Below are 13639 nucleotides of genomic sequence, written 5' to 3' on the forward strand. Positions count from 1 at the left end.
AGTCAGTAGCTCTGGTTTGTTTGTATGCCTAAATAAAGCACTTGTTTGCAGTTTTTCTCAGCTGCTTTGGTACGTTTCTCAAATCATCCTCAACATTTGCAAAAAAATTCGTACCAATAGTAGAACACCATGGATTACCTGCAAAAGCCAGTCTCTGTCACACGGCAGACCGGTCCTGCAGCCGGCAGTCTGTGGTCGGCGTGCGCCAGGGCTGCTAATGTGCAGCAGAGAGCAGGGGGCTGCTAATGTGCAGCAGAGAGCAGGGGGCTGCTAATGTGCAGCAGAGAGCACGGGGCTGCTAATGTGCAGCAGAGAGCAGGGGGCTGCTAATGTGCAGCAGAGAGCACGGGGCTGCTAATGTGCAGCAGAGAGCACGGGGGCTGCTAATGTGCAGCAGAGAGCAGGGGGCTGCTAATGTGCAGCAGAGAGCACGGGGCTGCTAATGTGCAGCAGAGAGCACGGGGCTGCTAATGTGCAGCAGAGAGCACGGGGCTGCTAATGTGCAGCAGAGATCGGCGGCTGGGAGCTGAGACGAGGACAGAGGGGGGAATCTCTGGGATAATTCTGGGCTCTCTCTGGAGAGTTCCAGGGTCCCGGTTAGTAGCTGGGCAGGACAGAGCAAGCGGGAGGAGTCCGGAGCGGGGGCAGACATGGGCAGAGTGGCTGGCGGGGAGCTAGCAGGGACAATGAACCAGCGGCGGCTGGTGGGTCGAGTCAGGCTTTAACTGCCACTGATCGCTGATCGGGCACAGCTGCGCTCCTTTAGCAGCTGTGCCCGATCAGCCTGGGCTGTCAGCTGGCCAGGAGCACAGCACAGAGAAAGGAGGGACCATGACAGTCTCTTGTTCAAAATCCTTAGTTCATCTCTCAAAAGTAAATATCCATGTCAATGCACATGTCAGTGCCATCAGAATGACCAGTCCTTGTGTCATTGTGTGGATAAGACAGTCAAATTGCTCAGTCATGTTGTCATTATAACAGTGTTCTCTGGAGGGATGTTCTGAGTTAAAGCTTTGAGCTAAAGTTTTGATGACAGTTATTGTATTTTGTAAGTTCCACCTTAGTGTATGTGGGAGATTGATTGCAAGAGACTGGACAAGATTTACGTTTACGCTTTTACTGTTTTTATTGTACTTTGTTGACAGACCACGTCATTGTGATACAGAAAGGAAAACAGCACTGCATAGCACCTCGAAAAAAGCAAAAAAAAAAAAAAAAGTAGAAAAGTGAACATTGGACAATCTCCTTATGGAAAACTGTACATGCAGTGCTGTAGGAATTACAGTGCAGTCTTCCTACACCTCCTGACGTTCCTGTCTGTTGGACATAAATTCTCCTCCACATCACGAATATCTTCTCTTGTGTCTTTGAGGGATTTCAGAAAACTCTAACTCTGCACACATTTTCCTTCGTAGAGAAAGTCAAGATTCACCTGGGAGCAATTTACCAATTCAGGACAGATTTAGAAAAAATAGTCTAATGGAAATGTGTAGAAACATCCTTAACATATTAAGACAACTTGTTCAACCATTTTGCATGTAAAGACTTGTGTGATGAACTAATGCCTAAATGCTGTGGAGGGTGAGACTATTCAACAGAGACCCATTATAATACATTTTGATCAACATGACATAAGCAATGATAATGTAGGAAACAGCAGAGAATTGTACATAATCATTTGCATGGATGTACCAAAGCATTTGCAACTTTTTCAAAGAAATGAGAAACTGCTTTTTTGATGTGCACAAGTGACACAATGATGTGAAGATTGAACAAGTAGTTTTGAGAATTTCAATTCTGATGTGAGAAATGTACCAAAGCAACTGAGAAAAACTGTAACTTTGACCTGTCTTTGCCTGCTCTTATGTGTCTGAACTTGGGTTCTCCGACCTGCCCCCATGACACAGTGATGCAAGGACTTGTCATTCTGATGGCACTGACGTGTTCATTGACACAGATATTTACTTTTGAGAGATGAACTAAGGATTTTCAACAAGAGACTGGCTTTTGCAGGTAATCCATGGCGTTTTGCAATTTGTACGAATTGTTTTGAGAAATGCACTTACTGTTTTGCAAATGTTGAGGATGATTCGAGAAATGTACCAAAACAACTGAGAAAAACTGTAATATAGTCAGATAACTAGAGGTGGAGGATATTAGCATTGAATGGACTGGAAAGATCTGTGATCACACAACAACCATCTGAATTTCAGTGACAGTAAATATCCAGACATCTGACACATGAATGAATAAGATTTGTTCAACGATAAAACTTGTTTCTCATTAGTTACTTTCAGCATAACAGGCTTCACAGCATTTATAATATTATAAATAATTTACAGTATTATTGAGTTCAGCCATGATGTCTCAGATGTCTCTCTGCTGTCTGACATCTGTGGAGGTTTTTGTGCAGCTGCTTCACTGACTTCACTCACTGTGTTTGTCGAGCACAATAATAAACAGCAGAATCTTCTGCTGTCAGACTCTTGATCTGGAGGTACTGAGTGCTGCTGGACACATCTTCAGTCATCGGGAAACGATTCTGGAAGGCGCTGGCATAGCTGGCAGAGTTTTTTCCTGTATCCATCCTCCCGATCCACTCCAGAGCTTGTCCTGGTCTCTGTCGTATCCAGTGAATATAGTAGCTTGTCATGTCAAATCCAGATATGATACAAGACATCTTCACTGTCTCTCCAGGTCTTTTCACCTCAGATGGAGACTGGTCCAGTCTGATCTCACTCCAGACTCCTGGAAGCAAAGAAACTCTGATCATCATCATCATTCACACTATTACAGAAAAATTCTTCAGCAGTTTCAAACAGGTTTGTTTTTCTCACCATGAAAACAAACTATAAAGAATAAACTCCAGGAAATTATATTTTCCATTCCCAAATAAACACTTTATGAACAGAATGTTTGACCCTCAGATGTTTTGTCAGAAATGGAATAAGAATAGTGGATGTGAGTTTATAAAGGAGCAAATCTTTGCATAGACCTCCCTCTGCAGGTTTCAGAAGGAAGCGATTTGACATTCAAAGACTCAGTTCCACAGCTCCTTCTAAACATACTGGACAGAAGATAAGAGCATTAAATACATAAAATAATCTGTAGTTGTTCCTACATTTAATATTCTTCTGAATCTGACATGAATGGTATTTCTAGATAAAACCTGTAAAGTGCTGATATCTCACTGCTTTTTGTTTTCACTGAGCTTCTGCTGTCAGTCTTGTTTCTATCAGAAAACATTCTGTGTGAATATTTCTGATAAACTGAACTCACTACCTTCACACTGGGCCAGTATTCAGTTTGGTAATCCATCCATGAATTTTACCACGTTATTATTTTAAAGATAATTTTTCATAAATATCATTTAGACAGTAACTCTTATCGCACAATATTATCAAGATTTTATTGTGGTAGTTCATGTTTTATTGAAACAAAACACCACCATTTCTTTATTTACTCTTATCTTCATTCTTATATAATTTTTCAGTCAGGAAAAGACATTTCATAGCCAAGCATCCATTTATTTTTCAAACCTAATAATTTGCTCAGACTCCCACATAGTTCTGCACTCTTTCTTACCAAAGCATTAATGCCACAATAGTTTAATTTAGGGCACCTCTGTAATGAATTTTACTTTCTAATTCCAAACTGTGACTATTAAACTACTGGTGGTTTCATAAAGTGGAACTGAGGAGACAGTAGCACTTTTTTATTGCACCATGATAATTCATTCAATATCAGTGTTGCTTTCCAGATGATCCTGGACAAGTAGATCCAAAACAATCAATAAAACAGTAAGACACCATTATACTAAAGACTGCTCTTGAATGCAGCATTTCTCTAAATCTTTCACTGCTAACCTGGTGTTACATTAGTGGTCGCTGGTGAAGATGAACTAAATAGTGCATTTAGGTTAAGATACAGTAAACCAGCAAATGGATTGACTGACAATATATTCAGATATTATGTAGAATATGTGCTTAAAATTTATGTTTAACAACAATTTATTTCTCAGGAATGTCTTTAAAAACAACTGAAATATCACGGATTAAAGTAAAGATGCAACAAGTGTGAGAGAATTATCTAAACTGAGGATGTTTTTCATGTCTGATGAGGACTGTAGGTTTTTGTACAGCTGCTAACACAACTTCAGTCACTGTGTGTCTCGAGCACAATAATAAACAGCAGAATCTTCAGTCTTCAGGCTGTTCATCTGCAGATACAGCTGCTCTTTGCTGTTGTCTCTGGAGATGATGAACCTGCCTTGAACTGACTGGGAGTAATAGATGGTATCACTGTTATATCTGATATTAGCGATCCACTCCAGTCCTTTACCAGGAGTCTGTCTGATCCAGTTCATCCAGTAGCTACTAAATTCTATTCCAGATGTTGTACAGGTGAGTCTGTGGGACTCTCCAGGTCTTTTCACTGCTGGTTCAGACTCTGTTATGCTCCAACCTTCAGCACCACTCCAAACAAACACAGCAACCACCAACAGTGTGAGCTGTCTGTCAGCCATGTTCACAATGTGACTAATATGTCTTCAAGTCTGGAAATTTCCTTTAAATACACTGAATCCACATGAAAATGCTTCCATGAGGCTCCTCCTGCATCAGTCAAATCAGAGGGCAGGTCTATAAACAGCACAACATGAGATTCAACATCATTTCAACAACTCTGCAGCTAAAAAACATCTGTTTCCTCCATGACATTAGAGTAGCTTAAAGTTTTATTATTTCATTTTTTATTTTTGATGTCTCCTCCAGCAGATTCCGTTAAATATTTTTTGAATTAGGTGAGTTACACTGTAACTTTTTGTTTACTTCTGTAGGAGCCAGGATAATTGTTTTTCTTTCATTAATTTCTTTTTTTCTTGAGTTATCCCCATGGTATCCCTATGAAAGATGGGGATAAAAGCCAGGGAGGCTACTAGGAAGGAGTGGCTACCAAGGAGAGACAGTCTTTTGACCACACCACACATCCACGGCCTGCAGCAAAATTCATCCTTAGTTTATCTTCAGCATCCTATGCCATTTTTGTTACAATAACTAGTGCGTTATTTTTAAACCATTTTTTTCTGTGGATATTATTTTCTTTTGAATGGGTGCAGCCACCACAGTGACTATATAGGTGTAGGAATAGCCACTCCAACTTCTGTCATGAAGGTAAAACTTCATTCATTCATTCATTCATTCAGACATTTTATAGTCTCAGAAAATATAATAATGCAGAAAAAAGGCAATAGATTTCTTGACTGATTTTATTTACTCATTAGTCAATGAACTGACAGCATGTAAATCCAAATGGATACTTGAGTTGGTTTCAGGTGGTTGAGGGACTGGATTCTGTCAGACCTTCAAAGGTTTCAGGATTTAATTTATGTTTTTAGCCACAGACTGAAGACAAACTTCAGCCATCAAGAGATAACTAAATACTTGGGAACTGAAACTGGTTTGACTATAGACAAAATGCTGATGCTGTGGTGGACAGGAAAATATCCAAATCATTTAACCACATCACATGCTGTTTATTGTTTAGCTTCTGTCATGAGGTACAGTTTTAATGAAGATCTAGAATGGAATTTACACTATATGGTTTCTTTATTTAGTAACATAATTTCTATATTCACACTTCTTTTGTTAAACTTAATGTTTGTGAAAAAACGTTTAGCTGTGTTCATCATTTTTCAAACTACTCAAACTATAATAACAATAAGGAATAATTGTAGTAAGGGTGAGTACTGCAGGAGCGCTCAAAGAAGAAAAAGACATAAAAGATGCTAAACTGTAGTCTGTTGTTGTGCCTGCAGTCAGATGAACAGAGGTGGAAGACATCTAAACTTTACATGAACATGACAGGAGGGAGGACACAGCTGGACTGCAAATAATTTATTAAACTGATGAAGTAATATCCAAGAGCAAATCCATGATGTCAGGTATTCTGAAGCTTTTTATATGCTTTTTTCAATGCACAAAATGCATTGCAGCATCAAAATCACAACTGTACATATTTTAATATTAACAACAATGCCACATTATCAAAAGAACTTTTAATAATGTTTTATCTGATGTTCTGGATTGACGACATTTCATGTTTCTGATTATCTTCTTCAGCAAACACCTGAGATGTTTTGTAGCTTCCTCTTCTTTTCAGACTAGTTTACTAAATGGTTTGTACATTAAATGACATTTTTGATTTAGTATTTATTGTTTGACATGTGAAGGAATTACTGTCATCAATTTACAGTAAAGTCTGATGGTAAAACTTCAAAGTTTGTTTGTGTGTGATGTGATGAAACACCTGAAGAAAAAAGACGAGTGAGATTTAAAGTGTGTGTCCACTGTTCTCTCCTGCTTTTAATATAGTCAGAAAAGAAGAGGTGGAAGGAAAACCGGGAAGTCCATGAGTCAGTCCACTGCTTTGGATGTTCTTTTTTTCTTTCTGAAATTACATTTTAAACACGAGAATTCATATTCTGTTTTCACACAACAATCATCTGCATTTCAATAAGATTTGTTCACCTATAAAACCTGTTTATTATGAGTCACTTTCAGCATAACAGGCTTCACAGCATTTATAATATTATAAATAATCTCCAGTATTATTGAGTTCAGCCACGATGTCTCAGATGTCTCTCTGCTACACACATGGACAAAATTGTTGGTACCCCTCGGTTAATGAAAGAAAAACCCACAATGGTCACAGAAATAATTTGAATCTGACAAAAGTAATAATAAATAAAAATTCTACGAAAATTAACCAATGAAAATCAGACATTGCTTTAGAACCGTGGTTCAACAGAACTATTTAAAAAAATAAACTCATGAAACAGGCCTGGACAAAAATGATGGTACCCTTAACTTAATATTTTGTTGCAATCACTGCAATCAAACCATTTGTGTAACTGTCAGTGAGATTTCTGCACCTCTCAGTAGGTATTCTGGTCCACTCCTCATCAGCAGACTGCTCCAGTTGTCTCAGGTTTGAAGGGTTCCTTCTCCAGACGGCATGTTTCAGCTCCTTCCACAGATGTTCAATAGGATTTAGATCAGGGCTCATAGAGGCCACTTCACAATAGTCCAATGTTTTCCTCTTAGCCATTCTTGGGTGTTTTTAGCTGTGTGTTTTGGGTCATTATCCTGTTGCAAGACCCATGACCTGCGACTGAGACCAAGCTTTCTGACACTGGGCAGCACATTTCTCTCTAGAATACCTTGATAGTCATGAGATTTCATTGTACCTGCACAGATTCAAGACACCCTGTTCCAGATGCAGCAAAGCAGCCCCAGAACATAACAGAACCTCCTCCATGTTTCACAGCAGGGACAGTGTTCTTTTCTTGATATGCTTCATTTTTGCATCTGTGAACATAGAGCTGATGTGCCAAAAAGTTCCAGTTTTGTCTCGTCTGTCCATAGGACATTCTCCCAGAAGCTTTGTGGCTTGTCAACATGCAGTTTGGCAAATTCCATTCTGGCTTTTTTAGGATTTGTTTTCAACAATGGTGTCCTCCTTGGTCGTCTCCCATGAAGTCCACTTTGGCTCAAACAACGATGGATGGTGTGATCTGACACTGATGTACCTTAACCTTGGAGTTCACCTTTTATGTCTTTAGAGGTTGTTCTGGGCTCTTTTGTTACCATTCCTATTATCCATCTCTTCCATTTGTCATCAATTTTCCACATCCAGGGAGGTTGGCTACAGTCCCATGGATCTTAAATTACTGAATAATATGTGCAACTGTAGTCACAGGAACATCAAGCTGCTTGGAGATGGTCTTATAGCCTTTACCTTTAACATGCTTGTCTATAATTTTCTTTCTAATCTCCTGAGACAACTCTCTCCTTGGCTTCCTCTGGTCCATGTTTAGTGTGGTACACACCATGTTACCAAACAGCACAGTGACTACTGTAACCCTATAAATAGGACGACTGACTGATTACAAGTTTGTAGACACCTGTGATGCTAATTAGAGGACACACCTTGATTGAACATGTCCCTATGGTCACATCATTTTCAGTCTTTTCTAGGGGTACCATCATTTTTGTCCAGGCCAGTTTCATGAGTTTATTTTTTAAAATAATTCTGTTAAACCACGGTTCAAAAGGATGTCTGATTTTCATTGGTTAACTGTCATAGAATTTTTATTTATTATTACTTTTTTCCGATTCAAATTATTTCTGTGACCATTGTGGGTTTTTCTTTCATTAACTGACGAGTACCAACAATTTTGTCCACGTATCTATCTGACATCTGTGGAGGTTTTTGTGCAGCTGCTTCACTGACTTCAGTCACTGTGGTTGTCGAGCACAATAATAAACAGCAGAATCTTCTGCTGTCAGACTCTTGATCTGGAGGTACTGAGTGCTGCTGGACACATCTTCAGTCATCGGGAAACGATTCTGGAAGGCGCTGGCATAGCTGGCAGCGTTGTTGCCTGTATTCATCCAACCAATCCACTCCAGAGCTTGTCCTGGTCTCTGTCGTATCCAGTGAATATTGTAGCTCGTCATGCTATAACCAGATGTGATACAAGACATCTTCACTGTCTCTCCAGGTCTTTTCACCTCAGATGGAGACTGGTCCAGTCTGATCTCACTCCAGACTCCTGGAAGCAAACAAATCATCTTCATCATCAACCACATTTCTGTTAACCACATACAGAGTCTTCAGTGTTTTCAAGCAGAAATGATTTTCTCACCATGAACACTAATTAGAAAGAATAAAGTCCAGGGAATCATATCTTCTATTCTCAAACAACAACTCTATGAATGTTTGTGGGTCCCAATTGTTCCGTCACAAATGACATGAGAATTGCAGATGGTTTGTTTATAAAGGAGCAAATCTTTGCATAGACCTCCCTCTACAGGTTTAAAAAGGGAACTTTCTGTTATTCAGACTTCTGTTGCATGTTAGTCCCTGCAAGCATGTTGAGTAGCAGATGAGAAAAACTAAACATATAAATATTCTGCTCTTACTCCCACTCACAACACTCTACTGAGCTAAATAATCTATAATCATACACAAACATTGTAAAATGTTTTTATAAAATTGTTTTTTCTACCATGATATTACATACATTCTAGCTTCAGGTACATTTTTCTACAATTATTTCCTCAAGTCACTTCAACCATCTTGATCAAAACAAAGTAAATGTTTTGTGTAACTCTGCTATTATCTGGTACATTTACTTTCTATGCCTATTAAGTTCTATTATTATATTCTTTATTTCATTCATTTGTAAAATAAAAAAAATAATGTAAATACAAACTTCTCCAAACTAGAATGAAAGGGAGCAGAAAGAAGACACGTCTTATTTTAAATTATCAGTCTTCTGAATTGTAAATTCAGACTAAATATTTTCAAAACTATTTAACAGCACAAGTTGTGTTTAGAGTTTATTAGTCACATTTAAGGAAGAAGTTTCAATAAATCCTCAAACACATTTACTAAGAACCACTGTTACACATGATAATGTACAAGACAGACATCACAGAGGATCTACAGGTCCTCATGTATAATATCTCTACATGTCTTATAGATCAGAATTTGTGTAAATATCTACAGTTCATCAAAGCAATTTGATAAATCTATATCCATCCATCCATTATCTATGCACCGCTTAATCCTCACTAGGGTCATGGGGGGGCTGGAGTCTATCCCAGCTGACTCAGGTGAAGGCAGGGGACACCCTAGACAGGTCGCCAGTCTGTCACAGGGCTACATACAGAGACAAACAATCACTCTCACATTCACACCTACGGGCAATTTAGAATGATCAATTAACCTCAGCATATTTTTGGACTGTGGGAGGAAGCCGGAGTACCCGGAGAAAACCCACGCATGCACAGGGAGAACATGCAAACTCCATGCAGAAAGATCCCGGGAAAGCCGGGACGCGAACCAGGGATCTTCTCGCTGCAAGGCGAAAGTGCTAACCACTACACCACTGTGCAGCCCCTATAAATCTATGTAACACCTAAAATAAAAATAATAGAAAACAAAAATAATAAAATAAAAATATAAAAATGTCACTTGACCTAGACACCTCTGTAGATAAGGAATGAGAAAGAACCCTCATTATTATCATCTTCCTACATGGCCATCTTTACATTCCTCTTATTAACAGACAAATCTGTGTCTATTGAAAGGAAACTCTCAACTCTGAGCCATGTTTCAGCTCTTTAATACATGAACTAATGCTGATACAAAAGACACAAAACTTTACTTTGAGTCCCTGTAATTTGGACATGATGGGTTGATATAAAAGATCTGTGTCTCTCAGATAGTTCTTTCTATTCTAAATAAAGTGACTCAAACTAAATCAGAGACTTGTCACTTTAATGCAGTGTCTGTTATCTGCATGCAGCCTTTTACTGCAGGTAAAGATCAGTATCACACCTGAAACTGTAAGATGTTCAGCAACTTAAATTGATGTTAACAAGTGTGGCTTTACGACCCAACCAAAAAGTAACTGATGCCAAAAATGATGTTTCTCATTCATTTATAAGGTTTTTCACATGACAAAGGTCTGATGAGTACTGTAGGAAATTTAGCTCCTTACTTCCAAACTATCAGTTTTTATTACCTGCCTGTGAGACATCAAGAGGACAGTATACCAGTCAAAAAAAACCCAAAACAAACAAACAAAAAATTAAAATATGTAAGGAGTGTTTGGAATGTCAGTTTCAATATTTTTTATTGCACCATGCTATTTCATTCAATATCAATATTTCCTTCCAGAAACTCCTAGACAGGAGTTTCTGATTTTTGAAAAATAGTTTGTTCAAAAGCAACTAAAATGTCACTAGTTATAAAAATGATGTTCTTAACTGAGGATATTTTTCATGTCTGATGAGGACTATAAGTTTTTGTACAGCTGTTCAACCAACTTCAGTCACTGTGTGTTTCGAGCACAATAATAAACAGCAGAATCTTCAGTCTTCAGGCTGTTCATCTGCAGATACAGCTGCTCTTTGCTGTTGTCTCTGGAGATGATGAACCTGCCTTGGACTTACTGAGAGTAATATTTGTTGCTACTATCTTGAGTCTCAGTAGTGATCCATTCCAGTCCTTTTCCAGGAGTCTGTCTGATCCAGTTCATCCAGGAGCTGCTGAAATATAGTCCAGATGTTGTACAGGTGAGTCTGTGGGACTCTCCAGGTCTTTTCACTGCTGGTTCAGACTCTGTTATGCTCCAACCTTCAGCACCACTCCAAACAAACACAGCAACCACCAACAGTGTGAGCTGTCTGTCAGCCATGTTCACAATGTGACTAATATGTCTTCAAGTCTGGAAATTTCCTTTAAATACACTGAATCCACATGAAAATGCTTCCATGAGGCTCCTCCTGCATCAGTCAAATCAGAGGGCAGGTCTATAAACAGCACAACATGAGATTCAACATCATTTCAACAACTGTGCAGCTAAAAAACATCGGTTTAATCCATGACGTTAGCCTTTCAGTACATTTGCAGTGTTTCACTTTTCATTTTTGATGTCTCCTCCAGCAGATTCTGTTAAATATTTATTGATTTTATTGTGTTACACTGTAAGTTTTTGTTATGTCCTAACAATATAAAGATAAGTAGAAAAATGTGTCCTAAAAATATGAAGATAAGTAGATTAATGTGATCTAAAAATACAAAGATACGTAGAAACAGCATAAGCATAAATAATGTAAAATGTGCATTTCCAGAAGAAGAAATAGAGTGTAAGTATACAGTGTAATAAATAGCATGTAAATGTGACAATTACCACCTTTGAATCTTGAATTTTTAAAAACATGTTTCTGACCATATATTAAACAGCAAAACATATTAACATGTAATAATTTCTAGTTTGTTTGAGCAGGTGGATGAGTGGGAAGCAAGTCTTCTTCAAATCATAATTAAAATTCTTAATTAGCAGCATCAAAACACACAGATTATTGATGTGAATGGAAAAGATGAAGCTTTTATAGCTGTTTTATATTGATATGTAGCATCTCTTTCAGGAAGTAACTGTCTACAGATCAAAAGTGTGTGTGGTTGCTGGTTGTTGAGTTTTTGTGCAGGTCTGTTGGTGGTTTGTGTCACTGTGGGGCGACGTACACAGTAATAAACTGCTGTGTCCTCAGAATGCAGGTTCTGTCCTGTTATTGTCACTGTTCCTGCAGACATGTCTCTGCTGTAACTGAACTTGTTCTTCAGAGCATTATTTTGGTAAAAGCTGCCACCACTTCCTCCCCACTGATAGAAAATCCAGTCCATTGGTTTTCCTTCACGCTGTCTGATCCAACCTGTTCCATAGCTGCTATCAGTCACAGAATAACCAGACAGTAGACAGGTGATGGTCAGAGTCTGTCCAGGCTGCACAAGCATTGAGTCTGGCTGGATGAGATCAATACTGTTCACACCTGTGGAGACACAAACCAACATTATCTCCAGCATTCATCATATTACTGAGTGTTTGTAATGTGTTGATGAGTGTGAATCCAGTGAAAGCTCCTTACAGGATCCAGCAGCAGCAGCAGCAGCAGAGCTACAGAGAACATGTTGGTACTGAAGCTGATCTGATGGAGCTTCTCTTCTTCTGCTGACAGCAACATGTCAAGTCTTTATATCAGACTGTGAGGAAGTTCACTTTGCATACAGAAGGATACTGATGGGTTATAAAAGGATGTCCATTCACTCATAGTCATAGTTCGGATTTGTGTTGTAAATATTGATTTTGGTTGTTGTAAAAGAGAATTATCATTTGAAATATTAGCTTGAAGTTTCCATTTCTTCATTAATTCTTCATTAAGCAGTGAAGCATAATTCAGATCCGACCGACGAAAACACACACTGATGTCAAAACAATATCTATTATTCACAGTCTCAAATGCAAACAGCAGAACTGGACAAATACTTTCTCAAAAAACGCAATTTCATTTTTTTTGTGAGTGAGTATTTCTTGCAGTTTATTTTTGTGAAAGTGAAATGAACAAAGCAAACCTTGACTAGACTTTATGTGTTGAGTTTTTGTACAGTGTTTCTTCCTCCTGTGTCACTGTGGGTGTCGAGTACAATAATAAACAGCAGAATCCTCAGTGGTCAAACTGTTCATCTGCAGATACACCTGCTGTAAGTTGTTGTTTCTGGAGATGGTGAACCGGCCTTTGAATGACTGAGAGTAGTAGATGCTGCCACTGCTATCACTGATAGTAGCAACAAACTCCAGTCCTTTTCCAGCAGCCTGTCTGATCCAAGCGTTCCAGTAATTGCCACCAAACCCTGAATATGTGCAGGTCAGTGTGTGGGATTCTCCAGGTCTTTTAACCACTGATTCAGACTCAGTCAGTGTCTGACCCTCAGAACCTACAGATAAACAGCTCATTATCTACTGTGATGCTCCATATTCTTTATAATTTAACACAAAACATGTATCGTCCTTACCAGCCCAGTTCATTGAAAGAATGAGGAAAACAAGCACAAACTCAGGTTTCTTCATTGTAAAAGTCATTTGTCTGTTCAGTCTACAGTGTGTTTGTCAGTGAATTAGTTTCTGTCTTAAACTCTCTAAACACAGATGTAAAGATGGAAATGATCAGAATTTGCATCAGCTCCTCCTCCTCAGAGAGAAACACATCTCATGTCATTCCAAATTCCT

The 13639-nt window shown here is 38.6% G+C and overlaps 2 gene segments (V, D, J or C); both read right to left on the reverse strand.

Annotated features, from left to right (window-relative positions):
* Positions 1–1937: 1937 nt before the first annotated feature.
* On the reverse strand, positions 1938–2930 carry LOC111586137 (Ig heavy chain V region 23-like). The segment is given in 2 exon segments: positions 1938–2748; positions 2838–2930. Coding segments are annotated over 2 exon segments (366 nt in total).
* Positions 2931–8297: 5367 nt separating this feature from the next.
* LOC129347616 (immunoglobulin heavy variable 1-3-like) lies at positions 8298–8800 on the reverse strand. The segment is given in 2 exon segments: positions 8298–8614; positions 8708–8800. Coding segments are annotated over 2 exon segments (357 nt in total).
* Positions 8801–13639: the final 4839 nt, after the last annotated feature.

The sequence above is a fragment of the Amphiprion ocellaris genome, chromosome 19, assembly GCF_022539595.1.
Source record: "Amphiprion ocellaris isolate individual 3 ecotype Okinawa chromosome 19, ASM2253959v1, whole genome shotgun sequence".
In the NCBI taxonomy this organism is placed as follows: domain Eukaryota; kingdom Metazoa; phylum Chordata; class Actinopteri; family Pomacentridae; genus Amphiprion; species Amphiprion ocellaris.